At 40.4% G+C, this 19,276-nt stretch overlaps 1 protein-coding gene across 1 annotated transcript; it reads left to right on the top strand.

Annotated features, from left to right (window-relative positions):
* Window positions 1-15,736: 15,736 nt before the first annotated feature.
* Window positions 15,737-17,325, top strand: ptger4c (prostaglandin E receptor 4 (subtype EP4) c). The gene is made up of 2 exons (XM_042498093.1): window positions 15,737-16,594; window positions 16,726-17,325. The coding sequence occupies exons 1-2, from the start codon at window positions 15,737-15,739 to the stop codon at window positions 17,323-17,325; spliced, it is 1,458 nt and encodes a 485-aa protein (XP_042354027.1).
* The last annotated feature ends 1,951 nt before the right edge of the window (window positions 17,326-19,276 follow it).

Genomic DNA, 19,276 nt, shown 5'->3' with positions numbered 1-19,276 from the left:
TTACAACATGCAGGTTCCTCTCCATTGAACTGCTTCATCACACCCTCATTATCTTTTAGTACTACACACACACACACACACATGCATCCAACATAGCAACAAACCATTTATCATATTCACATATCTGTACTTTCTGTGCGACTGTGCGACGTTTCCCAGAACCTGATGAGATGGGAAAACATATGTCAAAAGTCGAGTTGCTGTCATTAGACAAGGTTGACTGAATCCAGTAAATTTTAAAATGACTAACACTCAGATCTTTCAGCTGAGGGGGCAATGACCTGTCAGAGGCAGGGTGAGGGTGTTTGATAAGTGTGTGAGACTGCAGGAATAAAGACATGCACACTAATCATCAGTCTGAAGGTGATGTGGAAGACAAAGTAACGGGACACTTCATGAAGAAAAACATGATCACATCCTACATTAAACTGTTAAATATCATCACTGCCTTAATGTTTAGAAATGGCTCTGTGACATGAAACTTCTTACACTCAAAATGGTGTGTTATTATGGTGCAAATCACAAGTAAAGCTTTATATTCCACAGTGTTGGCTTGTTGAATGATCAGCTAATTAGACTCCAAATCTTACATGCTGGATAAAGTGATAAAAAAAAACAAAAAAAACTTTCCATCTCAGAGATTGTTCATCAGGATACACCATTACTGTTATGAAGAGCAACAAATTCTGCGTCAGGCCAACCTAGCCAACAGGTACATTTATAGTAAACATCAGCCTCTGATCTCACTGCAGATGCTCCAGCCCATGCGGTAAGTATGAGCTCAACACATCACATGGCTCTCCCGAAACCACAACAACTTTTAATGCTCTGTATTGCAGATAAACAGAAAATGAACAGCAGCAACACTAATTTCCCAGCATTATATGAAAATGGAAAGATCCATCTAATGTGCGTTACAAAAAGGGACATTGGAAGTAATATATAAGGCGCAGCATGTTTTTAAAATGCATTTGAAGCTCACGGAGCCTTACAGCAGTAATATGCATTAATATACATTTTCATTAAAGCTGAGTGACTTTTGTTTAATGGCACAGGCCATTTACAATTTCCATCTAACCTTTAATACTCTAATCACTAAGAGGACAAATGGGGAATGCTGATGCCTCTCACCTCCTACAATCCACTGACCTTATTATTGACTTAAGGGCAGTATGCAAACACCACATTATTAAGCAAACAACAGTGACTCATAAGATGAATGCACGTTTCTTTGTTTTGAATATTGTGGGTGTTGATGTTGTGCTGCTCACATAATTCCAAGGCTGGTTTCATACAGCACACTGAGTTACTCTGCTCGCCCATCTGACACAAGCTAATGATGGTTTCATTCACAAAAACACAGAGCAAAGGTGCGCAATTATGTCAAGTAAGAGCAAAATCGACATTATTTCTTTCATTTTATTTTTCCTCTTTTCTTCTCTTTTTTTCATTGCCTTTGCCATGACGTGTTTCTGTGCGCTACAGCAGACCTTACTTGTTCCTTGTCAAAGTAAAGGGCACAAAAACTCAACTGTTCACCTATACATCCTCCCATACACACACACACCCCTGACTAATGTCTGTAGAGCTACTTTGCATTGCAGCAGGTAATTATGTGTTGCTCTTTAATGTGCACTCTAAGAGCAGCTGCAAACCCAGTAATGCAGTCTGTGTGTGGTTCATTTTGAATTATTTATGCAGAGGGATAAGATCGGGAAGTTGTAAACTCACTGTTGTACCTCAGCAAACCCTTCATGTTCCAGATGAGGGTAAAGCCAAGAAAGAATTTGTTAATTAAGTCAAATGAGTGAAGTCTTTGATCAAATGATTCCCTCCATGTAGAGTGATCCTTTGTTTTCTCTGGTTTCAGTTTCCCTCATTCATGCTCTATAAATGCAATTTAATATTTACATTTAATCTTTAACTTCCAAATCTGTATCAAGTGTGTTTGTTTTGAATGAGAAGTTCATGCAGGTGGTTCAGTACGACTTAAATGTCACATACACATGAAAGAGCACACTTTTCAAACCTCAGGAACACAATACCACAAAAGGGTCCAGAGTTATTTTCTCAACTTTAACCGACTTGCTCGTTTCCAGGGGTAGACAGTCTCTATACAATCACTCAAGTGTTGAGTATAACCTTTGGTAAAAGAAGTATTCAGATCCTTTATTTAAGTAAAAGTACAAAATACTCTGTTACAAGTAAAAGTCCTACACTGAAAATGTTATTAAAGTAAATGTAATCAGCAAAATGTAGCCCACTTGTAAAAAGTAAAAGTACCCAATGCAGAAAAAGATAAAAAATAAAAAAAGGAAAATAACACACAACCCAAAAAAATACATAATAGAAATAAAATATTAGAAAAAACAACTACTATAAACCTATTGGGACTCATTTAAGATTTTTATGCATACTATTCCAAAGAGCATACAGTCAACGTTTATTCAAGTAAAAATATTGTTCTGGCCTATAATAATAATGATGGGTTATAATAATGATTAATGGTTCCTGCATAATACTATTGAAGCATATTAGTGCCCTGAAGAGGACCCTTTAGAAGAATAGTGTCTCATTATTTCAGTACAGGAGCGATTTGGCTTCTGACTCACCCTGCTTATCAGAGTATGCAAATGACGACTGTGACACTGAGCCCCGCACATTCATAACCCGATCCTTTACTTACATCTCGGACATCTCAGGCAATTAGATCCTCTGAGGGAAGAGAGGAAAAAGATGGAAGGTGCGTAAATGAGGACGGATAGAGACACCAAGCATGAGAGGACACTAGAGAGAGAGACGTCACTTCATCTCAAGTAAAATACAAGTGGAAGAGTCCTTGTGATGTATCAGTAGAGGATGTATTCTGAGACCAAAATCAATCAGGTGAAATGGAAGAACCAAAACAAATAATCCATCACTTTTGATACACCCATTTGTTTGTGGTTACTGAACACACACAAGTCTTCGTGAGTCAGACAGCACATGGGAAAGATCAATATTTCTAACAGTGTGACATAAAAAAGCACATTATAGACAGTACAAATATATAACAACTCAATTCCTTTCCTGAAAGAGACAGCGGGGGTGAAGTTAAGATGCTGAATCCCCTGTACCCATCAAAGCCACAGAGCTAGACAGGTATTAGTACTTCCTAGTGGTGCAAAGCATTGTGGGAGGATTACCAGTGACTTGGACAGTAAAGCTTTGACATAACACTACTGAAGAAAGTTGGACAATAAGATGAGGCTTAAGATAGCAGTCGGTATAGAAAGGGACAGTTTACTCACCTGAGTAGAGGAATAGTTTGGTGTCAATATGACTCATGAATTCATCTGAATGTAAAGGATGCATCCTCTGGGGAACAAGAATTAGTCACTATTACAGTAGAATGCTTTGCAGATTTTGAGGTACATTAAATACAAGTGGAAACAACTGAGAGAACTTGTTCAGTTCTCTGTATCTTACATGGTCGTAAATAAGTCAGACAAACTCAAGTATTTTTAAGAGAAAGTTCCCCCCATAATCCCAATTCCCATTACCTGCTGTGCTATTTATCAGTCTTGATCTTTTTTGGGGGAATTTGTGGATCAAACTTATCATGTCTTTTTTTTCTTTTTGGTATTCATACGTTTTAACTACTGTTTTTGTTGTATTGTACATGTTTGAAATAAAGTCATAAATCGATTAAATGTCAGCATCATGACAATGTTGACAATAATATGCCTCTGATTCCTCCGTTTGATTATTTTAATTTCTTCATTTTGTTTTCATCTTGAACAATCTTGTGTAATTTTCTATTTTAATAAGGGACGCTTTCCCTAAAAAACAAACTCATGTTTTTAAAACAGGTCTGAGCAAAACATCATGTCTTTACCATGGAAACGTTACATCCACTGCGGTAATAGGCTGCTGTTGTCATTTTGCAATTTAGGCTTACAGCGCTTTACCAAAAATCTGCAGTAAATTATAAAACAAAAGTACTGACAACTGAAAACCCACTTCACAGAAGAAAACAAGTTCTTTACGATCCACATATTAAAACTATGACTTCTCTACAGGTAAATGAAATACTACATTCTATATCATTGTAAGAATAAAGGGCACATTTTGAACCATGATCACTTAAAACTGTAACTTGAGATCAGTTTAACAAACTTCTCACGTGTTGTGACAGTACATAGTGTTTTTTCTTTTCTCTTAATGAATGATGACAGATGGCAGTGCCATCACGTGTTTATCAGCCAGTGAGGTGTTCGGTACTGCCAGAGAGCTGACAGTCCGTCTGCAGTAATGAGACGGCTAAGTTGTCTAATTTCAACTTACTCACTGGCAAAAAAAATATTGGAGAGCAACTTTGAGAAGCTATTTTAGGAAAATATAGCCGAGATATTCTGTCTGAGTGACTCTGAAAGGGGAAAAAAGACAAATTGTAACCACCCACAGAAAAGGGAAGTCAATACATGACTGTGGCATGATCTGTGGTTTGTGTCTCGGATGTTTTTCACAGCTCAAATATTTCAATTAGCGGAGGTAAATTGTTGTTTGGCAGCGAAGATAATGATGACACACAGAGATGATGACAGATAAGTGACTCATTCTTTTATCAATTAATTGGTTTGCCTGTGGCACCGTGTCTCCGGCTCTCTGTCTCTACTCACTCTGTTTAACAGATGTCTCAGACAGCTTTTAATTGCCTTTCCAATTATGAAGTCTGTTTAATACCTTCATGACGTAATTATATATCAACTGGATGTTGTAGCTGAGAGAAAAGTCCGTCTGTGATCTTGTCGTTAAAGGTATTGATAATGTTGTCATGTAATCTAAAAATTTTTTATGTCATTTGTGTATCAGGAAAGTCAAACCAAGAGTTTGAAACAACTCTGTACGTTAAAATATGTAGCCAGGAGCCAGTTAGCATAGCTTAGCATAAAAACTGGAAACGGGGGAAATGGGTAGCCTCACTCAGTCAAAAGGGACATATGGATATTTTAGAGCTGCTGGTGGATTTTCTTTCGTGTGGACAGAGTGCAATTGCCTGAACACATTGTTTCGGCATTGTTCATTTCTGCAAACCACTGATAAGTTACGTTTTCACGTTATTATGTCGCGGATATGTTGAACTTGGTGTTTCAATAATGCTTTGGTTAACAGGTTTGTGTTAAGTCACAAAAAACACTAGATACAAAGATCATGTTTAGGCCTATAATATCCAATTTTGGGTGCACAATCCCCAAACAACCGCCTTTTGTGGTACTATCCCCACTGGAAAAACAGAATGGGGGCGCTACAAAGCAACCATGTTTATTTCCCTGAAAAGCCACGCGAAAACACAGCAATGACATGCTAAGTCACAACAGATTTTGAAGTATGTAAGTCTTGAGCAGCAGTCTGCAGTTTTGGAGGTGTCTCAATCAGTTAAGAAACATTGATATGATTCGTACAAAACACGCAAATATATAATTTTGGTGGTTTGCAGAAAGATCTGGTGACTGGGCTGCAGAACCAGGGCCTTTATGCTAAGGTAACCATATCCTGGTTCCAGCTCCATATTAACCAGACAAACACAACAGTGGTAACAGTCTCTTCATCTATCTCTCTGCAAGAAAGCAAATCGTTTGCACAATCAACTCATACTTTCTTCACAGCTTCTTTCACCCTAAAGCATGGATACTCAAAAGGGTACTGGTGATGGACACTTTCAAATTCACAATAAAAATAAATTGATTCACACTTATTGTTCTTGCTAAATAAGGTGCCAGAGTGCATTTTAAAAAGCATCAAAACAGAGTTCATGCATTAAAAAAGTACCATGGGAGGTCTGAGCTAAACACTGTATCTCTTCAAATCCTACTGCAGCTCTGCTCTGCCTACACATAACCTCTGCGGGGCTGCCGAGACTGGATTTGCCTTTTGGCAAAGATGAGTGAGGAGAGCAAACATCGAAAGGTTGAAAACGAGAAATTCATTCAATATATGGATAACGATTTATAATGATTATTTATTTCCTGGCCTTTGGCCTCCTGTCATTTCGCAGTCATTGTCCCCAAGGTAAAGCAAATTTATTATTCCCAACCTCACTTTAAAAAAACTTAATCATAATGTTATTGTCATGTCATAAATGTACTCGTATAATTCCTTGAGATATTTTGTGGGAGGATGACTTATGATTTGAAACAATTAACCTCATCTGTTGTACACTAGATGTGAGTGTTAAACCTAGAGGATGAAAACACATATTATTAGTTCTGATATTCCTCCTCCTTCCTTCCTTACTTCCTCACACACACACACACACACACACACACACACACACACACACATTCATCTTAACAATCACTCCAACTCTGCATTTTGTTGTTCACTGAACTCTGGATGTTGTACCTTTCAGTGTCGAAATCCCACACATCTCTAAGCTGTAGCTGTGTGTGCATTTTGTCTCGGGTATGTACAAATATTTAAGAAATTACCTCCATAATGTCGATGTGCTATTACAGAGCTCATGATATTGTTTTCACTACACACAATGAAAGGTGATGTGACTGTTCCCGTTTGCTGTATATTATAGAGATATGAAATCTAACACTCACCCTTCATGCAGCAGGTTTTAGTTTTAGTTTCACTGAACTTGTCACGATTTGGTGGATAATATGATTTCCTTTTTTCACTGGCTCACTTGTGTGAAACTGATACTTTAAGTCACCTTAATGGGATCGATATTAAATGGTTGAGAATTGCAGACGAGACAGTGGAGGAAGTTAATGTTGTTTGGGAAGTCGACTGGAGGAAACACGAGGTGAGATAACTGCCAATAATACTAATGATTGTCAGTGGGCGGTCCTCACTGTGTGGGTATGTGTGTGTGAGTAGAAAAGTCAACTAACTTTAGTTTCACGAAAGAACTCATTATCATACTGAATACGCAGTCACAGATTTTAAATTTTTGTATTGTGCATTTTGTAATTTAGGCATGTATTGTCTGATACTTTCAAGGTAAAACTACATTTCAGAAAAAGAAAAAAAAAGCAAGGACTGTCTGTTAAAGATTTGTTTAAATGAAAGCTGTGCTGTTGCCTGAGCATTGTTCACACAATGACCTGCCTGAAACTTAATAAGTGTCATAAATACACTTTTAATTTAAGCCATAAGGAGTTTTTCCTCTGTGACGCTCCTGCAAAATTTTAGATTTTGGAGTGAACTGTCCCTTTAATGTTACTGCCAGTGGCTATGCAGACTCATGAGCTTTGGAAAAAAGCTTCTGTGTAACTTTGTCCACTTAAATTCAAAAGTACCACAACTGAACCCTGACTAAAATTTCACTTGACTGTCTGCCATTATCCTGCCACTCATTATTCTTTAATTCTTCCCTAACAACCTTCGAGGCAACAGAGCCAAATTGATTTTTAGAGCAGTTCAAAATTAAATTCTTTGTCGTAAGGTGTTACTCTTTGTCTGAAAAAACAAAAAGAACTACAAGCCCACCACTGATGCACATGATTACTCATCTTGCTATCGAGGCAGCTGTGAACTTTTACTTTGGCATCTGCACGCTCGCGTGCGCACACACACACACACACACACAAACACACACACAAACTCCCTAGTTGGGTATTTCCACATAATTTGGTTACACTCCCAATCCAGAAATTAAGACACTCATAAGACTCGCATCTGCATCTACTCATTAAACTTCTGCTAGTCAAAAACTTGGCACAGATCTGTCAGTCGTGAGCGCTTATGTCGATTTGTGTTATGTACATTCATCTGTGTGGTTGTACTGGCAGTTCCCCACATGATAAAAAAAATTTAATATCTTGCAGCCACTTGATGCATGATGTGAAAACACAGTATGGAGCTCCATTAGCGCTGATGGCTGCACTCTGTCTGAACAGGCTGAGCCAGTTATTGTCTCCACTGAGAGCGAGAAAGAAAGAAAGGGGGGGGGGGGTCTCTTCTAAACAATGTAGATAATGATGAAATTTCTCTTGTCACAAATACAAGCGTCCAAGCACTCAGACAAAATACCCATTTCAAGTCCTACGGAAGTGGATTACATAAAAATCATCTTTTATGTAAATATCTATGACAAATACCTCTCACTGTCTCCAAAATCCAAAATACTGCTTAACTTCCTGAAAGCTGGGGTGTCTGGTGTTCTAGAAAATGCAAAAAAGGGCTGAATTTTAAAATACACTCTTCTCCTGCAGCTCTCTCCTCTCAGTCCTATAACCCTGCCACCAGACGACCACAGGATATGCACCCTCAGCCCATTCACATTCAGAACTCTCAAAATAGTGCCACTGTGTCAGGGCTTTTGGCGTGAAAGCTCGATGCCAAAAGACACCTTTCGCGTGTTCATGAAATGCCATTGGACAGCATCAGGTGAGAATGCGTTGGGACAGAGCCATCACAGCGTTATTATATACGCCATCAGATGGCTGGATGTCACCTGCTGTGTCACATAATATGCAGAATCTGCATCACTTTGAGACCACGGTTGGATGGGCACGAGGACGCCTATAGAGCGGGCAGGAAGGGATATGGATAAACAAACCCGAACTTTGATGCAGGAGTCCGGTGGTCACTTCCTATTTGAACGTGATGTTTTTTTCTACACCTTACCATGCGCCTCCTTCCCCTAAACCTAAATATCTGTGTCTCTGTCGCCTAACCATCTGTGCCAGCACGTTCTAGATTTTCTAAAGCCTGAAAACACAGCCCAGAGGCGGTAAAGAACTCTCAGACCACTTAAACTATTATATGCTCAGTGTTTATCACAGGATTTTTGCCCTATGAGACCAAATTAAAATTGCCTACCCCAGCTTTAACTGCCAGTCTCCCTCCAAACACAAAGGCAGTTTTTGGTTTTTGGTTAAGGTCTGATTTACTTTTGTCATTCCATATAAAATATAATGCCAGAATGAAATATCATGTCAGAAATATCATATCACATTTATTCACGTCGACACAACTTAAACAGTGGAGAGGCGGCCAAGACGTCACCACATACTCTGCATTGTGAGCTCAAGGCTCCTGAACATAAAGCAAGCTGAACATATTTGCATGCACTTACATACACACAGTTGACCTACACTGACATGTAGCTGGGCATGTGTGGGATGATGAACCTCCACTTCACATTACATGACAAAACTGTCAGTTTACAGTGTTTTAGTGCACGTGTGTGTGTGTGTGTGTGTGTGTGTGTGTGTGTGTGTGGGAGGAACAGATGTGTGTCTCCTTCAGGGTTTATCACAATTTATCACAATGCACAAAAGACCACATACACACGTCAAATCATCAAGCAGATCCATTGCATATGGGGGGGGGGGGGGGGGGGGGGGGGGGGGGGGGGGGGGGGGGGGGGGGTTCCCCACATATAGCAAGAAATTAGTAAAAGGTGACAAAGAAAATGACTGCAAATTTGTTTTGAAAAAGGGGGGAGAACTTTCAGAAATGTCCAGAAACCTCTCCTTATAATTATTTAGCTTGAATGATGCTACAGAAAAAAAGATACACTCATATATATATATTTATATAATATATATCTAATTAGTATTTTTTTTAACCTTTTTTGTTATTTGCATGCAATTTACTTTTAATTTTTACTAATATCTTGCTTGTTTTTTGGACCTTATGTTGAGGCACATTGCTTATTGCCTTCTCCCTCATGTTTGTGAAAGAAATCAAAACAATGCACTCAGGTTTCAAAGGGTTAACAAGCTGACAACACTGAATGCAATTTAAGAAAATTCTTTTACCTTGCTACCAGGATTTAAGTATTAAAAGAAAAGGGAAGCAGTGACAATGGACATTCCAAGATTTAACTGGAGGAGAGGGCTGAAAGAGAGATCCAGAGAGCAGCAGAAAAAGAGGATAGTAGTTTGGGGAGAGTAAATGAGCCTTAGCTCCCCAGTGTAATGAGGTTGGCAGGCTGCAGCAGAAGCAGCAGTGTGATTGGACGTCTGTGTGGAAAGGCAGCAGCAGTGGAAGAAGAAAAATCAGATCAAGCTGGATGATGACATCGTAGCGGTACAACACACCCGCCAGCACCGAGCACTGTGACGGCAAAGCGACTGTAAAGCATCACCATCAAATTACAGCAGCGGCACACACGTCACTAACATGGAGCCATCACCACATCTCATTCTCTCACTTCGCCCAGAAAGGAAGCTTGCCGTCACTATGTGGGCCTTGGGAACAGGAGTGTTTGACTAAATGAAGGGAGAAGAAATAGAGGCTCTACCTCATTTAATCTGTTTCTTTCTCTCTTCTTGTGCATTCGGTCTCATTTGGGCTGCTGCAGAACTAAAGCACTTCCTCATTCCTACATTCATTTTTGCTTGTGAATTGAAAGCAAACAACCACAGCAGGAAGAAATTGGCTCCCAAGAGAAAAATTTATCCTCCAAGGGCTTACATACAGTACATCAGAGGAAGCTCAACATGTTTGCAGAATCTCCTCAAGACTTATCCATAGACCATAACTTTCAGCAGGTAATTGCAAACAATGACTAACTGCAGGTTTGTCTCGCTAAACAACCAGTGTGGGCATCCTGTCTGGGTTTGTCTGATTCTGTTTAGAGAAAGTAAAAGAGACAACAATCATGCTTACTCATTGTCTTCTACCCTGTGTAAGTATTGAGAATGATTGACATTTCAAAAAAAACAAACTGCACTTCTTTTGGTTAAATTAATAGCATGTTTAACATTTCTCGCCTTCTTTCTGAGAGGTAGATGAGACATTTGACATCAGTCTCTTTACAATGTCCGTACACTCTACTTTTTACACACACACAAACATCAGAAGGGTGAAAAAATATGTATTTAATGAGGAAAATATTAATTTCTTTCTCTCAAATGTGAACCTAGCAGAGAGCAGAGCAGAGCTGCAGAACTGCTGTCCAACTCCTCATTAAGAGAGAAGCTGCTCTCACTGCAGAAAACCGCTCACCTCTCCAATCTGCCGAATCCACCATGTAAATAGAAATATGTCAGGTATTTTAAAGGGAAAGGGAGATAAGACTCTGACTGGTTGAACTCATTTTACACCCAAAACACACCTATGATCAATTAAGGGACTCAACAGAATCCGTTTACCCTGTGAGTCTAACTTTACGCCCAGATTATGCGCTGATCAACTAGCAAAAGTGGAGTTGAACATGCCCTAAATGCACTTGGGCCATTCACTTTGGAAAAATAGGACCTTACGTGCTTCTGCCAAAAACAGAGACTGCCTGAGGTCACTGCTCCCAACTAATAAATATCAATCATCCTGCCGTTTTTACTCTCTGAATTTTGTAAGGATTAAACAAACGAGATAAAGGTAAGATTTTGTTAACTTTGGACAGATCACGACAGCGGTTTCCTGCTGTATTTTCACTGTACAGATATCTGACATGAGGGTGGTATTAATCTTCTCATATAGCTCTTGGCAAGAAAGCAAAGTGTATTTCCCAACATGTCAAACTAATTTATTTCTTAAACCAAGCTGCAGGCCTGTTAAAATAATAATAATTTAAAAAAAACAAAAAGCTGAAGGTGTCTGAGGAGCCACACACTTAGAGAGCCTGTCGATTTTTTTTTCCATTTTTACCTGATAAGGTCACAGCTGAGATCATTTGCATCCTAACACAAGCAACAAATCACATGATATCAAATTAACTCGAAACAAAGGAAATGTTTTGATTGGATGTCAGCAGTTAACCCAGAATAATAATGCTGTGACTTTTTGATTGCATCACGTGTGGATCAATATCTACCTTGCATATTGATCCCCCCTCAAGATAGACGATTATAGTGTTTTGCGCGTAATACGCAGGGAGAACCTTCCAAAGCTCTCGAGTGTCACTGCTCTGTGAGAAGTGAGATGCCCAATCAAACCATTAATACCATTACCAAAGCTCATGTGGTTTCTACATATATCAGCCTCCTCCCTTCACAGCCAGTGTAATGAGTGTGTGTGTATCAACGTCTCAGCATCCTTCCAGGCTACACAAACCCTCCAAGGGCACTCGATTAGGGGCTCCGAAAGAGATTGAAGTCCTGTAATTTGAATGGGGAATCCCCAGTGATCATATGTGCCAGGCGAGAAGAGGGATGACACATACGTATATATAACCACACACAGAGACACACACCAAGGAAAACCTTATTAAACCCACTTCATGTCTGCTCAGTGTGTGGGCGGTGAGTCCCTCAGGTTGTGTGTTTGTAGAGAGAAAGAATGTATTTTTTATGTGTGGGCATCAGAGCCGCTGACGTCTGAAAGCTTTGGGTTTACGGCCTCAAACCCATACACGCACACACACACACACACACACCCAGGAGGCATGAGAGGAGGAGAAGAATCCACTTACACAGACAGAGACAGAGAGCCACAACATTCACCATAGTCTGCCATTAGATAGACCTTTTTCTCATTGTATATGATGAATTCTTTCATTTCCACTGATTAGATTATCTTCTGTGGCTGCTGTTGCTCTGTGTGTGTGTGTGTGTGTGTGTGTGTGTGTGTGTGTGTGTGTGTGTGGGTGTGTGTACTTACTTGTCCAGCCATCTTTGTGAAAACCAATGTCAGTTTTAGACCTTGAGACTGAGGACATTTTAGGAATGTGAGAACATTTTTGCCCCTCCACCTTTGGACAGACCTTAAAGGCCTTTTTGAGGGTTTCGAATTAGTGTTGGGTTGAGGTTAGAATAAGTTTCAGATTTGGGTAAGGGTTGAGGCTAATAGGCATTTAGCTGGGATGGTTAAAGAAGTACTTCACTCCTCACATCGCAGTAGGCCATCTATGTAGTAGAAAGACACAAATACTTTTGAAATTGATGCTACATGACCAGAGGAAAAAAATAAAGACTGTGGAATTGCCTTTCGCTCAAAAGATTTTCAAAAAACCCTAATAGGTAGCTACTACAGCAAAAAGTTGCATATATATATATATTGCAAGTTAGACAGTGTGTGGGAATCCTTTTGTACATTTTTAGGAGAGAAATAGACAGTGCAGTAACACAGTCTTGATTCATATCTCATAAGCACTGCTGAATTCTGCCATTAGAGAGAGAGAAGCACGGGTCTATATCCTGATCAGCTATATGCTCTTATTGTACGTGGAGTTGGCAGTGTTGTTGGCAAGCGATGCGAAAATGCGGAATTACAGACTGCAGTTCGAGCAACAGCTCCAAGAGCCGGCGTAACTCTGCTGAAGACATAAAATACGTCATGTGGATGCACTAGGTCAGTGTGAGTGTGTGTGTGTGTGTGTGTGTGTGTGTGTGTGTGTGTATATGTGTGTGTGTGTGTGTGTGTGTGTGTGTGTGGTATAAAGCCGGAGATATACTTGCCGTTAACTATGTTCCCTACCGATGACTGCCTCTGGTATCCCGCATCGTTTGGAGTGTTGGTTCTGCACGTCCTCTGAAATAAACATCATGCATCTGTAAAATGCAATATGCACACGAACGGTGGGGTCATGTGACAGGGTCAGGGGTCAGCAGGAACGGCAGCAATGACAACAAAGGCAGAAATTCTTGTATACATGCCTGCTGACAAAGTCCGTAATTACCCGCATCTGTAAACTGTGTCATGCTGCTACTCGGTGACAAAATGCTTGTCAAAATAAGGCAACCATCTACAAAGCTGATGCTTTTTCTGCCATGATCTCGGAATCCGGTTCATAATGCAAAGGTGTCCACACGAACATTTGGTTAAAAAGTAGGCCCATATCTGTGATGTAGCCTAAATGGTTAGATTTACCAGAACTTACCGGCGTGCCTCAGTGAGATGACTCACAGCTAATAAATAAGGAAGGCAAAAGAGGCGCTAAATAGACACCTAAGGCCAGAGTTTCACAGCTCACGCAGTGAATTTGAGGTGTATTTCACATTACTTCGCACTTTCAATCTGTGCGTAATTAGCGCAGGTTAACATTCAGCACTGGGATGAAGCCCTGCAGGCCAGTGTGAGGCTCAGGAGGCCAAGTAAGTGGGTTTTGTCAGATATTACGAGTTTAAAAAAAGAAGATGAGACTCTATTATGCAGTGCAGCTTCATATGAGAATTGCTAAATTATTAATCATGATTACTCACGAAATTATTATTCATTCTATTAGCCATAGGGATATTTATAAAATATTATTTATTAATAGACTCTAAAGAAAATGAAAAAGATAAGGGAAGGAAAAATCTACAGAATTGGGAAGGAGTGAGAGGGAGCCATAGATTCAGATTAAATCAAGCCTCCACAGCACAACCCTCCCTTTTAACACCTGCAGTTCAGATTGATTGTTGGAAAAACTTCCAAAAACATCAAACAATAAAAAAGAAAGCATGGCTCAACACAATTGGTACATCTGTGGTATTTTGTCCTCACTGGAAGTTGCAGCGTATTTGGGCTGTCAGTGTTTTTGATCAGCGGGAGGATGTTTCAAAAAAGACAAAGCAACAAGAGACTCAACGGACTCTTTCAAAAGGAGCCTTCAACATCAAACTGTCATTGTGCTCTGCTTTACTGTCATAACAGATATATTTTAAACAGCCTCACAAAATGACATAAAATAAAAGAATCTCGCAGAAATCATTCTTGATATTTTTTCCTTTTAGGGATGCATGCATGTGTCAATATCCAGAGGTCAAAACCAGTCCAAAGATGAAGAGGAGAGGCTATAGAGCCATATATTGTGACACTGACAGTTTGTCCCCACGTGCCTCTTCTGCTTAAGAGGCATGTGGAGCTTTATGGCCGATGTGATTGATGTGTAGAAGACGCCTTTTCCCAGCAATGTGTGAGCTCTTATTCTCATCATGAAAGATTATACCAACAGGAAATCAGACTAGAAATATATTTGGTGTTGTATTGGAAACAGGTTATGTTTTTTTCTGGTTTGGATGATACCAAAACACTTTTAATGAAGAATTTGGTAAATTGAATTGATCATACGCTACCAAATTTTTGTGCCATCGATTGTAATTTAATTAGGCGCACTTAATCAAGGGTAAAATGCTGCGTGCAGCGTCATGACTGTCTATCTTGGTGGTGCTGATTGTTTTGTTGCGCTGACCTTGGTGCTGAAACTGGGATTTATAATATTATTTATATTTCTGGACCGCAGCTAAAATTTTCTTACTAACCCTTCCAGCCTGTTGAATCACATGTTAGAATAATGTGCATTCTCGTAATACCATCATGAGCGTGTTGCATTATTTCAATTGGGCGTGAGGAACCTCCACATTGAGCGCAATACAGAATATATCTTGTAGTTTTTATGATCAGACAAGGCAAATGTATGCAGTTTGACTTTTACAGAAGCAGTTTTTCAATTGTTTGTGCTGTTTCAATTGTTGACATTTTATCTCTGAGGCTGATAAAAGGAAAATGAAGAAAAGTATTGAATATTGATTCTTTGGCTGCAGAAATATGATCCTGGGAAACCTGGGTCGCTGCGCTCGCAGCCCGCACGTCACTCCCCTGACATCAGCACACGGCTTAAATACCCGCAGCACCGAGCGGTGTAAACACGGCCAGGCACACCTTCATGTGGGCGCATCAGAGACAAACACAGCTGGAAACTAAACACCAGAATCACTTCGGTGTAGAGTCTATACTCCACCAGAAACAGGATATTTCAGGATGTAACTGTGCAGTTAAAGATAATTCATTTTGAGTATATTTTTTGAGCAAGTTTTCTAAACACTGCAGAACGTTTTTGCACTTAAACTCATGTGCATTGGCTTCAATAATGACCAACGACACTCTTGCGTTTGGAGATCTGGACACGAATGTTTCTGAGGCGCTGCCGCTTCTCTCTCTCAGCCAAAACCAAAGTGCGTTTCCTGCGCTCCAACTCGAGTCCAAGTCTCTAGTCACTTCAGCCACGATGTTCGCTGTGGGAGTCCTGGGGAACCTCATCGCCATAGTTGTGCTGTGTATCTCCAAAAAGGAGCAGAAGGAAACCACTTTCTACACTCTGGTGTGCGGGATGGCCATCACGGATCTGTTGGGGACTTGCTTCACCAGCCCAGTGGTGATCGCCACATATGTGGCCAACCGGTGGCCGGGAGGAGTGCTGCTCTGCCACTTTTTCTCCTTCTCCATGCTCTTCTTCGGCTCTGCAGGGATGTCCATCCTGTGCGCCATGGCCGTGGAGCGATACTTGGCCATAAACCACGCGTATTTCTACTCCCAGAACATAGACCGAACAATGGCGCGCTTTGCGCTCCTGGTCACTTATCTGGCAAACATTGTGCTGTGCATTATGCCCAGCTTTGGCTTTGGGCAGCACGTCAGGTATTCTCCCGGGACTTGGTGCTTTCTGGACTGGAGGGCGATGGATGCACTCGGAGCGTGCTACTCCTTCCTGTACGGCGGCGTGATGCTGGTGCTGATCGCAGTGACAGTTCTGTGTAATTTGGCGGTGTGCCGGTCGTTGGTGGGGATGAACAAGAGGACGGGGATTGTCAGGACGGAGGGTGAGCTGGGAGGATCGCGGCGCCGCTTCCCCCGGCTGCCGTCCGTCACATCAGCGGCTGAGATTCAAATGTTCTGGCTTCTGATCTTCATGACCATCGTCTTCCTGGTCTGCTCCATTCCTTTGGTGGTAAGAACAACAGGTGGTTTTATACCTCTGTCAATAATTATTACAATATTTACGCACGACAAAGTACATTTATTACTCCGTTGGCATTAAAACTAATCTTTATACATATTCTGTCCGTGTTTATCTGACAGGTGCGAATCTTTGTGAACCAGCTCTACGGCCCTGCTTATATCACAGCTGGAGGAAAGCCGGACTATCGGAGCGACCTGTTGGCGATCCGCTTCGCCTCATTCAACCCCATACTGGACCCGTGGGTGTACATTTTATGCCGGAAGAACCTGCTGCTAAAGGGCTGCGAGAAGCTGAAGAGGACAGCTGCTCGTGTTAAAGACGGTCGCGGTGACCACATGGGCTGGGTAGAAGACCAACACTCCCCTCCGTCTTTAAACAGCAATGATACCAGTTACGCGTCATTACGCACAGCCAGCTACAGGAACGAGGCGGAAAACCGGGTGTCCATCAAGAACAAATCCTTTACAGACTTTGCTATGAGGCAAGCGTGGGAGTACGACACCGCGCAGGTCAGCTTTCACCCGTTTAGCGTAGAATCGACCGCGATCCTCGGGTGTGAGGTGGAAGCAGCAGCAGCCGGATCCAAACAGGAGGCGGCGGCCAAGTCGCCTCCAGGACGCAGCGCAACGCCGCTTCTCTCTGCGCATGTTAGGAAAGTGGACATTGTCACGTGCACGTTCAGCACACCGAGTTCATGTCAGTCAGTGAAATGCCTTTGATGAACATTTAACTGCCAATATTAGTTTATATAAATGTTTCAAAGTGCTTCATCTGTCCTGCATGCTGCCACCATGTATTCATTAAGAGATACTTTTGATGGTTTTGAACAACCAAAGAGCCACATCTTATTATATGAACGAAACACTTGAAATAGCACTTAGCAGCTAAATGGGACTGAACTGATCTCAACATCAGCACATGGTCATAAATCTCTCATATGAATTAACTTGCTGCATAAATGTCTCTGCGTTTTATTTAGGCTTTATTTAAGGTTAATTGAGCCATCTGAGGACACAAAGCGATGTGCATTTCAAACATCTTTTCATATCAAATATGTCTCTATTTAGGTGAGGTCTATAAAAACACACAGTGCTAACCTGCAGTTTTAAACTGTGAGTATAATAGTGTGTGCAGTGCAGGGGCAGAGGATCACAGAGAGTGCTGGTATAAAAACTGCTGTTTTTCCAAGCAGTTTGAACTAGACCATTAGGTACAATTTTACTAGAATCTAATTTGCCCTCTAAGTAAGACTTCTGCTGAAAGCACACAACTGTGACAATTTCCAAAAAAATGGAAATGAAAACATTTATATTTATAATCATACCCTGTGGGTACAAAAAAAGATGTGACACTCTGAGAGTTTGATCAACTGTATGAATCTATATGTGTTATTTGTTTATTCATAACGTGTTGTTACTTTTGTTTTCATTATTTTCGAAATGCTGCTAACATACTTTGTGCCTGTGATGCATGCTGCAGGGAAAACTGAATGTAGACCCCTCAAACCTTATTTTATATTCCGTAACTGCATTTAATGTTTTGATAACTGCCGACATGAGCACCTTTTTTTCCAAGAAGAAAAAATACTGTTGCTGTGAGCTGTATGATCCATGGTGTTTGTTGGATGTGTCTGCGCAGAGAAATAAAAAGACAGCTGAAGACAGCGCACTGCTGAGTTCTGCTGATTTAAAGAAATTATTTTGAAAACATTCTCAGTTGAACAGACAGGTGGCAGAAGACCTACACTTCTCTCAGTTCAAACTGGGGACAACAGGTTCACATTTTACTGTTTCTTTTAGACCAGTAGGTGGCTCTACAACATAAAAAGTTCCCATCAAAATGAACTGGTGGAAGGTAGTGCTGTTGATCCGCCTCACAGCAAAAATTATTAGAAAGGTCACTTGAAGAAAAGTAATTTTCATGCATCCAAATGGATGAAGTAAACAGTGATAGTAAGATGTATATTTAAAAAAAAACTTTATTTCCTTAGAGGATAATGCCATACAAAAATAAAGAAAACTTTATAATAATAATAATAATAATAATAATAACATGACATACTGGAGTGTGTAACTGAATTGATATCCCCACTCTAAGATGAGAAATGTTGAGGTTTTGTATTATAATGTTTTACTGTTTGCTGCATACATTCTGGATATTGAGACTGGCTGTTTCCATTACGCTGTGGAAAAGCTGATATCACTACCCAGTAGTTCTCAGACTCAAGAATGTGACGTGGTCTTGAGGAAAAATATTGATATAAGGGAAACTACGCCCATTTTCAAAATTTAAAGTTATTCCTATGGTGTAAGACAGTCCAAAATATTAGTAAGCATGAACAACTCTCCCAAATCCAAAGCTAGAGTGGTAAAAATTAAATTTCTGATGTAATTTGGAATAAAGTCTGGAGCTGCTCCACAGACAATGAATTGGGAATTGGTTGAAGATGACACTGAGAGCACCCTGGGGAATGATCTGAGTATGTGGATTCATTTTCTGTTTTAGAAATGAGAACACTACAGTAGTGTAAAGCTCATTTGGGTATAAAAAAAACAAACACTCTGTGGCTCTACAAAATCAGGCTCCCATTCATTGTCTATCGAGCAGCTCTAGACTTTATATTTGATGACATCATTCATTATGGATGGATTACTGAATGGGTGTACCAGG

Source organism: Plectropomus leopardus, chromosome 12 (assembly GCF_008729295.1).
Source record: "Plectropomus leopardus isolate mb chromosome 12, YSFRI_Pleo_2.0, whole genome shotgun sequence".
Taxonomy (NCBI): Eukaryota; Metazoa; Chordata; class Actinopteri; order Perciformes; family Serranidae; genus Plectropomus; species Plectropomus leopardus.
The sequence above is the reverse complement of the archived record's forward strand: the minus strand, read 5'-3'. Positions and strand labels throughout refer to the sequence as shown.